We start from the raw sequence: 14,031 nt of genomic DNA, 5'->3' as shown, positions 1-14,031 counted from the left end.
CTTCAGTTCCTTGGGTAAATTCTCTAGCTCCTCCATTGGGGTCTCTGTGTTCTATCCTATAGATGACTGTGGGCATCCACTTCTATATTTGCCAGGCATTGGCATAGCCTCACAGAGATAGCTATATCAGTGTCCTTTCAGCAAGATCTTGCTGCATATGCAATAGTGTCTGCGTTTGGTGGCTGCTTATGGGATGGACCCCTGGGTGGGGCAATCTCTGGATAGTCCATCCTTTCGTCTTAGCTCCAAACCGTGTCTCTGCCACTTCTTTCATGGGTATTTTATTCCTCAGGGAAATGCAAATCAAAACAACCCTGAGATTTCACCTCACCTTGAATTAATCACTCACATGTAAGCTAAGTTTTGCACTCCTGTGCATGTGTGATACCAGACATTGGTGAATAGTGGAGCTGTCCTAAACACTTCCTATGTAGCTGTCGTCATAAACATTTACTGTGTCCTAAACACTTCGTATGTAGCTGTTGTCATAAACATTTACTATGTCCTAAACACTTCCTATGTAGCTGTTGTCATAAACATTTACTATGTCCTAAACACTTCCTATGTAGCTGTTGTCATAAACTAAACATTTACTATGTCCTAAACACTTCCTACATAGCTGTTGTCGTAAACATTTACTATGTCCTAAACACTTCCTATGTAGCTGTTGTCATAAACATTTACTGTGTCCTAAACACTTCCTACATAGCTGTTGTCATAAACATTTACTATGTCCTAAACACTTCCTATGTAGCTGTTGTCGTAAACATTTACAATCTCCTAAACACTTCCTATGTAGCTGTTGTCATAAACATTTACTATGTCCTAAACACTTCCTATGTAGCTGTTGTCGTAAACATTTACTGTGTCCTAAACACTTCCTATGTAGCTGTTGTCGTAAACATTTACTATGTCCTAAACACTTCCTATGTAGCTGTTGTCATAAACATTTACTATGTCCTAAACACTTCCTATGTAGCTGTTGTTGTAAACATTTACTATGTCCTAAACACTTCCTATGTAGCTGGTAGCTGTTGTCATAAACATTTACTGTGTCCTAAACACTTCCTATGTAGCTGTTGTCATAAACATTTACTGTGTCCTAAACACTTCCTATGTAGCTGTTGTCATAAACTTTTACTATGTCCTAAACACTTCCTATGTAGCTGTTGTCATAAACATTTACCATGTCCTAAACACTTCCTATGTAGCTGTTGTNGTAAACATTTACCGTGTCCTAAACACTTCCTATGTAGCTGTTGCTCTCCTTTCTGACAAGCTCCTAGTAGAATTGCTAACTTACAGTGTAGTGATAGGGAACCACTGCTGGAAACCTCAAGGTACAAAGCTAAGAATTCTCCTGTGTGTGATAGTAGGACCAAGAGCATTCAGTCATTTCATTCAGTCAGAATGGCTAAGATCAAAAGTTCAGGGGACAGTAGATGCTCGCGAGGATGTGGAGAAAGAGGAACACTCCTCCATTGCTGGTGGGATTGCAAGCTCGGACAACCACTCTGGAAATCAGTCTGGCTGTTCCTCAGAAAACTGGACATAGTACTACCAGAAGATCCAGCAATACCTCTTCTAGGTATATACCCAGAAGATCTCCCAACTGGTAATAAGAACACATGCTCCACTATGTTCATAGCTGCCCTATTTACAATAGCCAGAAGCTGGAAAGAACTCATATGTCCCTTAACAGAGGAACGAATACAGAAAATGTGGTATATTTACACAATGGAGTACTACTCAGCTATTAAAAACAATGAATTATGAAATTCTTGGGCAAATGGATGTATCTGGAGAATATCATCCTGAGTGAGGTAACCCAATCACAAAAGAAGTCACTTGATATGCACTCACTGATAAGTGGATATTAGCCCAGAAACCTAGAATATCCAAGATACAATCTCAAAAACACAAGAAAATCAAGAATAAGGAAGACCAACACGTGGAAACTTCATTCCTGGATATGTTTCTTAATAAAAACTTAGAACCCAGGTTGCTCCAAGTCTATGGCTTGAACTGACAAACACAGATGTGTCTGAACTGGCCTGAAAAGAACAAGGCCGTTTGGGTGTTAGACCTCACTCCTAGCTCATACAGAGCAACTAGCCTTCAAGTTTCTTGGCTGCACAAAAATCAGTTCCCACCATGCTCAGTTGCCCGGGCCAGGAGATCTAACTTTCCAGAGTCCCATAACCTTATGCCCTTGGCCCATGTCCATACCCGGTATCTATCCTTCTTATTTTGTTTCTAATTGCCTTTGTTTCTGGTCATAATAATGACTCACCCTGGCTGTAAAGTGCAACATGGGCAGTTAAGAGACAGACATGAATTGATAAAATGTGGTAAATAACCCATGTGAACTCCCAGGCCCTTCCGAATCTTACACTGCCCATCTAACACGGCCTTGACACTAGTCTGCTTCACCAAGCAGGGAGGTGAGTGTCCCAGAGGGATGAATGCCTCCCAGTGTAAACAGGACAAACCTTCCCAGAACCCACCTGTCTTTGCCACATTGCTGTGGCACATCACTGTGTCTCAGTCTTCTCACTGATTTCAGAAACATTTAGTATGAAGATTAAGAATACCTGCATTACAAACTCTCGACGGCGAGGCATTCCTCGTTCTGAAAGTAAAATGTAATCAGGTTCCTTTTCCTTTCTGGCCTGCTGGATTTGAGCCAGGCGGCTAATGGGGTTCATTCCTTGACCATAGTCGGGTCCAGCCTAAAAACATAATAAAAGTGTCAGAATTTTGATTGTAACCCTTATTAGGCCCTGGAAAAAGCAGTTCTCTATCACATTCCCAGCCTATCAAAACTGACTAAAAACGATAAACCAGTTATGAGAAAGATTTGTACTAGAAATCTGTAAAACGGACCCAGCATTTAGGCTTCCATGGGATTGGGCTGCAGAGATAGTAGAGATAAAGTGCTTATGCTTTAAAAACTGAGTGATCTCTTCAATGTGGGAGCTTGCTCTATACCCTGTGCTCACAAATAATGACGGAAAGAAAGAAAAGGACCAGGCAGGACGTGGTGTCAGCAGATACTAATGCGTAACTATAAAAAGATGAGTTCAGAAGACAGGTTAAAAAGTGATGGATAGATGTATGACAAGAATGCAAGGGGGAAATGACTAAACTTCGTCATTAGAGCTTGGCAAATGCAAACTACAACCATGGTGAAACCTGTTTATGTACTCACCACCTTGGAGAATCTGAGAAGCCCCAACAGGAAAGGAGGAGTACTGGATAGGTTTATACTGACTGACACAGCCAAGGTCATCAGAAAGGAAGTAACCTCAGTGAAGAAAATGCCCCTGTAAATCCAGCTCTGGGCAACCCAGTGGGGCATTTTCTTAATTAGTGATTGAAGTGGGATGCCCAGCCCAACGTGGGTGATGCCAGCCCTGGACTGAGCAAGCCATGATGAACAAGCCAGTAAGCGGCACCCCTTCATGGCTTCTGCATCAGCTCCTGACTCCAAGTTCCTGCCCTGCTTGATTTCCTGTTGAGTTTGTTGGATGATGAACTGTGATGTGAAAGTGTAAGCCAAAAAAACCCTTTCCTCCTCAAGTTGCTTTTGATCATGGTGTTTTATCACAACATTAGAAATCCCAACTAAGACTGGAGAAGAATAACAGAAGCTTGTTTGAGACAAGTGGTGGGGTGCTATGAGAGGGTGAGCACACTATCCTAAACGGAGTCATGAGTAGCCCAAAATATGAAGCACATACTAGCAAGAAGCACAGCAGAAGGGATAGAGAGGGCTAGAAAGCGTTCTCTAGAGATGTTTAAGGGAGGTATCAAGAGGATTTGATGACTGTACTGATGAAAAGAAATCTCACTGCCAGACAGTTGTTGCCAGCCACTAGAAGAACACTGTGAGAGATTAAAGATATACAACAGAACACTACATGACAAATTGTGGGCCCTGAGTTTGAGGTGCCTGTGAATTATTAAGCAATTATGTGGAACACATGATAGAGAATGCAGAAAAAACTTGGGAATCATTTCTCCAGAGACTGAACTGAACGACACTAGGTGTAAAGGGACAAAAGACTGCAAACCTCAGAGCCGGCGTGATGGCTCAGTGGAAGGTACTTGCTGCTCAAACTGGAGGGATGCCCTGAGCTCAGTCACCATGAGGGGAGAGAACAGAACTCTCCAGGTTGCTCTCCGACCTCCACATATGTGACACAACATACACATACAAACAAAAGAAGCTTTTTTAAAAGATTGTAAACCTTACAGCTGCAGTGATTGGGCTGGACATGAGAGCAACAGGGATGGTCAACTCTTGCTACAGTCCTACCGCAAGCAAAATCTGCAGATCAAATAAATTAAAAATGGTCACTTGCAGAGTATGAGTGATAAGACTACTGGAAGGGGAAGGATTAAATACAAAAAGAAGGTTAAATTAACCATACAAGAAGCCTATTTCCATGATGTTTGTACAACGTTTTTAATATTTTCAACTATTAATATTCAACAAGCAGAATAATTATTTTAAGATATATTTCATTGTTATGTCTCTCTTTTCATTTCTGATTTTATTAATTTGGATACTGTCTCTCTGCCCTCTGCTTAGTCTGGCTAAGGCTTTATCTATCTTGTTGATTTTCTCAAAGAACCAGCTCCTGGTTTTGTTGATTCTTTATATAGTTCTTTTTGTTTTTATTTGGTTAATTTCAGCCCTGAGTTTGATTATTTCCTGCTACTCCTCCTGGATATATTTGCTTCTTTTTGTTCTAGAGCTTTCAGGTGTGTTGTTAAGCTGCTAGGGTAAGCTCTCTCGAGTTTCTTCTTGGAGGCACTTAGAGCTATAAGCTTTCCTCTTAGGACTGCTTTCATTGTGTCCCGTAAGTTTTGGTATGATGCGTCTTCATTTTCATTAAATTCTAAAAAGCCTTTAATTTTTTCTTTAGTTCTTCCTTGACCAAGTTATCATTGAGTAGGGCACTGTTCAGCTTCCATGTGTACGTGTGCTTTCCACTGTTTTTGTTGGTATTTAAGACCAGCCTTAGTCTGTGGTGATCTGATAGGGTGCATGGAATTATTTCAGTCTTCTTGTATCTGTTGAGGCCTGTTTTGTGACTGATTATATGGTCAATTTTGGAGAAGGTACCATGAGGTGCTGAGAAGAAGGTACACTCTTTTCCTGTAGGATGAAATGTTCTATAAATATCTGTTAGATCCATTTGGTTCATAACTTCTGTTGGTTTATCTGTGTCTCTGTTTAGTTTCTGTTTCCAAGAAACATTGCTGAGAGTGGGGTGTTGAAGTCTCCCACTATGTATGGGGTGTGATGTGTACTTTGAGCTTTAGTAAAGTTTCAAATGCCCTTTTATTTTGGAGCATAGATGTTCAGAATTGAGAGCTCATCTTGGTAGATTTTTCCTTAGACAAGTATTGTGTTCTTCCTTATCTTTTTTGACAATTTTCGTTGAAAGTCGATTTTATTCAATATTAAAATGGCTATTCTAGCTTGTTTCTTCGGACCATTTGCTTGGAAAATTGTTTTCTAGCCTTTTACTCTGAGGTAGTGCTGTCTTTGTCACTGAGGTGTGTTTCCTGTATGCAGCAAAATGCTGAGTCCTGTTTATGTAGCCAGTCTGTTAGTCTCTGTCTTTTTAATAGGGGAATTGAGTACACTGATGTTAAGAGATATTATGGAAACATGATTGTTATTTCCTGGTTTTGTTGTTGTTATTGTTAGAGGTTGAATTATGTTTGTGTGGCTATCTTCTTTTGGATTTGTTGAAAGACTACTTTCTGGCTTTTTCTGGAGTGTAGTTTCCCTCCTTGTGTTGATGTTTTCCATCTATTATCCTTTGTAAGGCTGAATTTGTGGAAAGATATTGTATAAATTTGGTTTTGTCATGGAATATCTTGTTTTCTCCATCTATGGTAATTGAGAGTTTTGTGGGTAGAGTAGACTGGGCTGGCATTTGTATTCTCTTAGGGTCTGTATGACATCTGTCCAGGATCTTCTGGCTTTCATAGTCTCTGGGGAGAAGTCAGGTGTAATTCTGATAGGTCTGACTTTATATATTACTTGACCTTTTTCCCTTACTGCTTTTAATATTCTTTCTTTGTTTTGTGCATTTGGTGTTTTGATTATTATGTAACAGGAAGAATTTCTTTTCAGGTCCAGTCTATTTGGAGTTCTGTAGGCTTCTTGTATGTTTATGGGCATCTCTTTCTTTAGGTTGGGGAGATTTTCTTCTATAATTTTGTTGAAGATATTTACTGACCCTTTGAGTTGGGAATCTTTGCTCTCCTCTATACTTATTATCCTTAGGTTTCTTATTATTGTGTTCTGGATTTCCTGGATGGTTTGGGTTAGGAGCTTTTGCATTTTGCATTTTCTTTCACTGTTGTGTCAATGTTTTCTCTGGTATCTTCTGCACCTGAGATTCTCTCTTTTATCTCTTGTATTCTGTTGGTAATGCTTGCATCTATGACTCCTGATTTCTTTCCTAGGTTTTCTAACTCCAGGGTTGTCTCCCTTTGTGATTTCTTTATTTTGTTCTATTTTCATTTTTTAGATCTTGAATGGTTTTGTTCACTTCCTTCGCCTGTTTGGTTGTGTTTTCCTGTAATTCTTTAAGGGATTTTTGTGTTTCCTCTTTAAGTGCTTCTAGCTGTTTACCTGTGTTCTCCTGTATTTCTTTAAGGGAGTTATTCATGTCCTTCTTAAAGTCCTCTATCATCCTCATGAAAAGTGATTTTAGATCCAAATCTTGCTTTTCTGGCATGATGGTGTAACCAGGACTTGCTATGGTGGGAGAATTGGGTTCTGATGATGCCAAGTAACCTTGGTTTCTGTTGCCTATGTTACACTTGCCTCTCAACATCTGATTATCTCTAATGCTACCTGCCCTCACTAAATCTCAGTGGAGCCTGTTCTTCCTGTGATCCTGGTTGTGTCAGAACTCCTCAGAATCCAACTGTCTCTGTGATCCTGTGATTCTGGGGTCCTGTGATCCTGAGATCCAAGGTGTGTCAGAGCTCCTGAGAGTCAAGCTGCCTATGGGACCCTGAGATCTTGGCATGAACAAGCTCCTGGGATCCTGTGGTTCTGAGCGTGTTAGAGCTCCTGGGAGTGGAGCTTCTTCTGGGTGTTGTGGGACTGGCTTTGGAGTTAGTGCTCAAGGTCTGCTCAGGGCACCTGTCCAAACTGGAAGGAACCCATGCCACTGGTCAGATGGAGTTCCTGGGTGCCTGGATCCCACTGGTCCCAGTTACTCCCCGGTGTTGACCTGATATTGTGTCCTCCTCACCTCTGATCCTATGATCCTGGTTGTGTTAGAGTGCCTGGGAGTGGAGCTTCCTCTGGGTGTTATGGGACTGGCTGTGAGTTCATGCCCAAGGTGGGCTCAAGGCATCAGCTAAGACTGGAAGGAACTGTGCCACTGTTTTGGCAGAGTTCCTGGGTGCCTGGGTCCCGCTGTTCCCAGTTATTTCTGGTGTTTTTGATATAAATTTTAGTGACAAACAACCATATGCATACATAAAAATTAGGTAAAGTTAGAAATCTGAAAAAATTGTTAGTGGCTTAACTTTGTCTTTTATTTGAAATTAAGTACTATGGCCTTGACAGTTCAGTTATTCCTTAAGTATCAAGTTTCAGATTATCCTAAAAACCAGTAAGGACAGTCTTATAAATAATTGTGTTCAGAAAATTTTTTCTCCAATGTTGGAAAGCCTCCTTTGAAATCTTATCTTGCAGAAGACAATTATATTAAAGAACGGATAAAAACCAAAAGACATCACCTGACCAGCTGTACTTATTCAAAGGATGACTATAAATTACCTCTATATCCAAAAGAAGTTCACAGCTAACCAGCTTTCAGTGGACACTGTAAGTAGAAATAACTAGATCTGAAACCTGACTCTGCGGTGGAAACTTGTGTTCCTCAAATATAAATGCCTACCCTGTACAACACCAAGACACATCACGAAAATACTAGGTATAATAAGACAATGTGACCACTTTTATTATTTTAAGTAAAATAAAGGTAACTCATCACAGACATCTTTACTTCTCTATAGAATGTAAGGAATCATATATCCCAGATGAGTAAGATATATAAGGAAAATAATGAAAACTCAAGATAATATTCCAGACAAACTATTTATTGGCCTACAATATAACTACATTTAAAATCATCTAGATCGCAGCTCATTACATGAATGTTCCTTTCTCTAAATGGAGCATATCAGAAAATCTCCAAGTTTTATTTTACATAAGACAGACATAGCACAAGTAATTCCAAGTGTGACGTGTGCATGAAAAGGTGCAGGGGTGGTTATCCAGTGCAGGGGCAGGGAGGCTCAGAGAAGCCTGCTCTGAAGAAGTCGAGTTTGAATAAAGATGTGAATGATGAACAGAAGAACATTCCAGAATAGCACACTGTTTGCTGCATCCCTATGTGCTGGGAGATAACATTTTAACAATGGTTTTTCAATGGCTATAGCTAACACAGGAATTAGAACTAGATACCATTTTAGAAATGTATATATCTTTTCTAGCTTAATAATTTAATATTCTTAGTTTACTAAGATTGGACTGAATTTAATAGATATCATGATCAATCTTATGTGACCATTTTGATATAATGAACTGTTCTGCCTTCATAGAGAAGCAAGAAACTTTTTACAGAGAGGTTTTTTGATAGTGTGACATTCATGTGACTAGACAGTGACTAGAGTAGACAAGTAATATGCGTTCTTAATATTTGAGTGATTAATACATAAGTAATTTAAAAATATTTCATAATTACTTATGCATTTTGTGCATGCTTCAGTAAAGACAATGAAGCAAGTATCCACACTTAAAGGATATCAATGCTATGCAACTTGCTGAAGCCAGGAAATTACACTCAAACTGACTATCAAGGCTGGACTAATAACAGCTCCACCTGCTCTCTGGCCAAGTGCTTAGAATATATGAGAACATACCGCTCTTCCTCAGAACCACTGCAGCTCATGATCAGTGGATCCATGTGCTATTTATTTCTTTTTTCTTTTTCTTTCTTTCTTTTTTTTTTTTTTTTACAATTTTTATTAGATATTTTCTTTATTTACATTTCAAATGCTATCCTTAAAGTCCCCTATACACTCCCCCCACCTTGCTCCCCAACCTACCCACTCCAGCTTCCTGGCCCTGACATTCCCCTGTACTGGGGCATATAATCTTTGCAAGACCAAGCGGCCTCTCTTCCCAGTGATGGCCGAATAGCATCTTCTGCTACATATGCAGCTAGAGACACGAGCTCTGTGGGTACTGGTTAGTTCATACTGTTGATCCTCCTATAGGGTTGCAGACCCCTTCAGCTCCTTGGGTACTTTCTCTAGCTCCTCCATTGGGGGCCCTGTGTTCCATCCAATAGCTGGCTGTGAGCATCCACTTCTGTGTTTGCCAGGCACTGGCATAGCCTCACAAGAGACCGCTATATCAGTGTCCTTTCAGCAAAATCTTGCTGGCCTGTGCAATAGTGTCTGTATTTGGTGGCTGATTATGGGATGGATCCCCAGGTGGGGCAGTCTCTGGATGGTCCTTCCTTCTCAGCTCCAAACTTTGTCTCTGTAACTCCTTCCATGGGTATTTTGTTCCCCATTCTAAGGAGGAACGAAGTATCCACACTTTGGTCTTCCTTCTTCTTGAGTTTCATGTGTGTGCTATTTATTTCTACCATTTATCTCTAACTTACACACAACATGTAAAGCTGTTTCAGGGAATGCACAATTTGCATTTTCTTCTAAGTAAAAGAAAGTTTTCATTAAAAAGAACAAGTAGTTATTTGTTTCTGCATACATGTGTATATTTTCATATAAAGCAGTGAGGAAGGTGAAAATCTGTAAAAATAAACAATGTGTACCACTGCACAATTCAAACAGAGGAACTCACTGATGATTATTAACCCTTATGTGCAATGTTCCTGTGTGTGAGAAGTGAGCTGAGCCAGGAAATGAGATGCAGCAACTCAAGGCTTACTACAGCTGTGCAAAGTTCCACATCCACTCATGTTGTACACACTGAGCTTCTGACACTGCAAAACACCAAGTCATCCATGCCTGTACTGGGTAGTTTTGTGTCAACTTGACACAGGCTGGAGTTATCACAGAGAAAGGAGCTTCAGTTGGGGAAATGCCTCCACAAGATCCAGCTGTGGGGCATTTTCTCAATTAGTAATCAAGGGGGAGAGGCCCCTTGTGGGTGGTACCATCTCTGGGCTGGTAGTCTTGGTTCTATAAGAGAGCAGGCTGAGCAAGCCAGGGGAAGCAAGCCAGTAAAGAACATCCCACCATGGCCTCTGCATCAGCACCTGCTCCCTGACTTGCTTGAGTTCCAGTTCTGACTTCTTTTAGTGATGAACAGCAATGTGGAAATGTAAGCTGAATAAACCCTTTCCTCCCCAACTGCTTCTTGGTGATGATGTTTGTGCAGGAATAGAAACCCTGACTAAGACAATGCCCAACTTGGCCTTTTTTACCTTTTTAATGTAAATAAAACATGACCCAAAAGAAATGGTTATAACACCTTGAAAGGCTGTGTGTTCTAGATTCTTCCTTTGCAGGGAAGGTGGGGGAATGAAATGAAAACAAAACACATATGTTGGACTCACAGGTCTCCGCTAAAGATTAAGCATGACAAAGTACACACAGCATTGGACAAAGTCAGGCATACAGGATGCTTTACAGTTTCCACTTGATGTTGCTGTCATCCCTGATAGTATAATTATATGTTATCATCCTGTGTCCTGTTACAGTTCATGCTATCCTAAGACATTACAGTGCAGCTGGCAGAGCTGCCACTACTGTAAAGTGGTGGATGGGAGTCCATGTTCCTCCACAAGATGGCCAAATACACGTAAGCAAATTATCTGAGCATTCTTTGTAAAGCCTTACTTAGAAAACAAGGAATAGGGGCTGGAAGAAAAAGCTCAGAGGGTAAAGTGTGTTCTTCCTGTGTGTGAGGACAACAGTTGAGGTCTGTGTCATCCACAAAGGTGCCTAGTGGCATAGTGGCCTGCCTATAACCCTAATGTGCAATGGGCAAAGTGTGAGTACTCCCAGAGCAGGATGGCTAGCTCAATTTGTAAGCTCTATATTCAATTGCAAGTCCCTGCCTCAAAGAATACATGGGGAATGATCAAGGACACCTAATGTTAACTTCAGGCATGAATACACAGACACAGATATACACTTGCCCACATACATGCAAACACACATACATACATGTGTGCACACCACATAAAATAAAATAAAATAAAATAAGGGATAATATCATCTACTTTACATGGTCATGATGTGAATTATACTCAAGGGGACACAAATGGATGCTAAGGAGCACAAATATATAAAGAAATAAAATTATTATTGATTTATCATCACATGATCTGTATCTTGATTTAGAACAGGAAGCAAGGAAGAAAATCAGTTGGGGGGATGAAGTGAGGAAGAGACAGAGGGAGACAGAAAGGAGAGGAGGGATCTACCTTAAGACACCTGTGTCAACAGCCTGTAGCCAGTATACGATAGTCACATGTCACTTAACAATGAAGTCATTCTGAGAAAACGGCATGCCATGAGACATGTGTACTGACACAAACCTAGATGATATATATAGTTTGCTACACATATAGGTTGTGTGGTATAACAGCTGTTTCTAGGCTACAAATCGCAGCATGTTACTCACTAGAAACCCAAGACAAATCTAACTCAGTGGTGTTTGCAATATTTAAATTTTATAAATATATGCAAATGTAAACAAGGATATTAAAATATTATACAATTTTTCTGTTCTAATATGATCTTATAGGAAAACAATCACATATGTGATCTATATTGACCAAAAATACCATGTTGTGGTCCATCAGTACAGTAATTAAGTAAAATAAATGGATAGTCACAAGTATATGCTTACCTTTACTATTGTTTTAGGGCGTTTTTTAAAAAATAGTTTTGGCTTCTCTACCACAGGAAGAGGTGGGAGTTTTTTAAGCTCCTGTAAAACAGTGGTTGCTGCACGCTTCTTGGAGAGTTTTTTGCTATTTCCCTCTCCTTCTGCAGAAAATTCTCCCACTGACACCCGAGTTACAAAACTCTTCATATGTGGTGGTCCACTTTCCTTAATAACCTATTAAATGCAAGCAAAATATTAATCAACATGGCAGCATTTGTGTTTAACAGCACGAATCTTGAAAGCCTTTCCAACTAATCTGGAGAACTCTGCCAAAATTATAGCATCTCCTTAAGACGGCTGCTCTGAAGGTACAGCATCGGTAATGTTAACGTAAAACATTCCTATTCTAAATCAACCAAAGGTGGAAGAAATCCTAACATGGTCTTACAGAACACAAAGCTGAGAGCACAGAACATGCCAAATTGGCTATGATTCCATACTAGATAAGCCACCTAGAGTAAAAATAACATTACTACATCTAATGCTGTCCCTTATCAGGGTGAGACACCAGAAGCCAAAGATGACGTTTTATCATTTCAAAGATAAAGTCTTTCATATAATGGTCTATCCTATATGATTACTACATATAGGACCACATATATGATTAGGATTCTATACAGTCATAATGGAACAGAAAAGCTGTGTAGTATTTTTGTCTCTATTTACATGTTTTAATATTTCAAATACATTTGAATTATGAAGCATCCTTTTGTGGCAGATTTTCAAAAATAGGAAAAAGATGAGAATTAACTTCTTGTTAGAGACCTAAAAGGCTGTCTTCATAACGGGATTCAAACTCTTGGGGATTCTGTTGATGTGATTAGATGATATGCTATAAAAATGTGCAGGTTTTCAGTGCCAGGAATTATGGAACCTTCAACCAGGAATGTTCCTAACTATTCAATGTATTCTTACATTTAAATTATATTAGTGTATAGAGGAAAGATAGATGCCAAGTCCTGAATACTCAAAATGCAAGTTTCCTTTAAAATTCTGATCTAAGGAACACACAGTATTTGGTTTACCACTTAATAGTTATTGGAATTTTATCTTCTACCACTGGAGTCCAATTAGGAAAAGGAATTTTTAAAAATACAGTATCTCAATAACTCATCATCAATGGAATCAGGAGTTAGTTTAAGCATACTTTCCAGGTAACTTAAGTTCACCAATTTAAACACCAACTGTTCATTTTTATACTCTGATGCAGAAGTCTATCAGTTACAAAAGTAATTTCCTGGGCTAGGGAGATGTTGTAGCAGTGCAGTGAGGTACCACTTTACAAGCAATGAGGACCTGAATTCACATGTCTATCATCCATGTAAGAACCAAGCACTGCTGCACATATCTGCAAACCCAACACTGGGTGAGGTGGAGTCAGGCCAACCTGTGACATTCATTGTCCAGCCAGCCTAGACAAGCTCTGAGTTCAATGTGAGACCTTTCCCTCAAAAATAAGGTTTTATAAGAGAAAGGCCCCTAGTTCATGTCTGAGTTTGGCACCCTCCCTCCAATAGGAATAGAACGATCTACTGTTTGTGAACACACAAAATGGGATTTAGTGAACCAACAGGGAAACTGCATGTTTAGCTTTTCTGTGCTCATGCTAGGTCATCAGTATGAGCATCAAATACTCTAACATAACACACAGATATGCAAAGGACTTCTGTGAGTTCTACCACACACTCCGAGCATCAAGGGTGTGCGAGGCTTCACAAGGTTCCCCAGCAACTTCTTGTTGGAATTAGTCTGCTGTCACGTACTTCTTTCCCTGCCTTCCTCGTGGGCTACTTTCAATCTGATATAGGACAAGAAGTCAGTAATCTGACTTGTCAGAGTCATATTCAAGAAGAAAGCAGTTCCCCAGTCCAGAGTTCATTCCGATGAGTCCAATGCAGGAGGTCCCCATGGTGTAAATGCTGTGGAAGCTCAGGAGAGTCTCCCATAGTCCTGAGCTTATTTACTCCTTCTTCCCACTTTCTGCATGACTTTCTTTTTTCTTTTTTATTATTTTCTTTATTTACATTACAAATGCTATCCCGAAAGTTCCC

General features: G+C 39.9%; 1 protein-coding gene across 8 annotated transcripts in view; it reads right to left on the bottom strand.

Annotated features, from left to right (window-relative positions):
• Window positions 1–14,031, bottom strand: part of Stau2 (staufen double-stranded RNA binding protein 2) — a 299,224-nt gene that overhangs the window by 159,223 nt on the left and 125,970 nt on the right. For all 8 annotated transcript variants that reach the window (XM_029533246.1, XM_021222069.2, XM_029533243.1 and 5 more), the window contains 2 exons: window positions 11,942–12,154; window positions 2,595–2,732 (listed from right to left, as the gene is read on the bottom strand). In XM_029533246.1, coding sequence (XP_029389106.1) covers window positions 2,595–2,732; window positions 11,942–12,154 — 351 coding nt within the window. The remainder of the gene's footprint in view (window positions 1–2,594; window positions 2,733–11,941; window positions 12,155–14,031) is intronic.

The sequence above is a fragment of the Mus pahari genome, chromosome 22, assembly GCF_900095145.1.
Source record: "Mus pahari chromosome 22, PAHARI_EIJ_v1.1, whole genome shotgun sequence".
NCBI lineage: Eukaryota > Metazoa > Chordata > Mammalia > Rodentia > Muridae > Mus > Mus pahari.
Note: the sequence above shows the minus strand (reverse complement) of the source record. Positions and strands in the feature narration are given on the sequence as shown.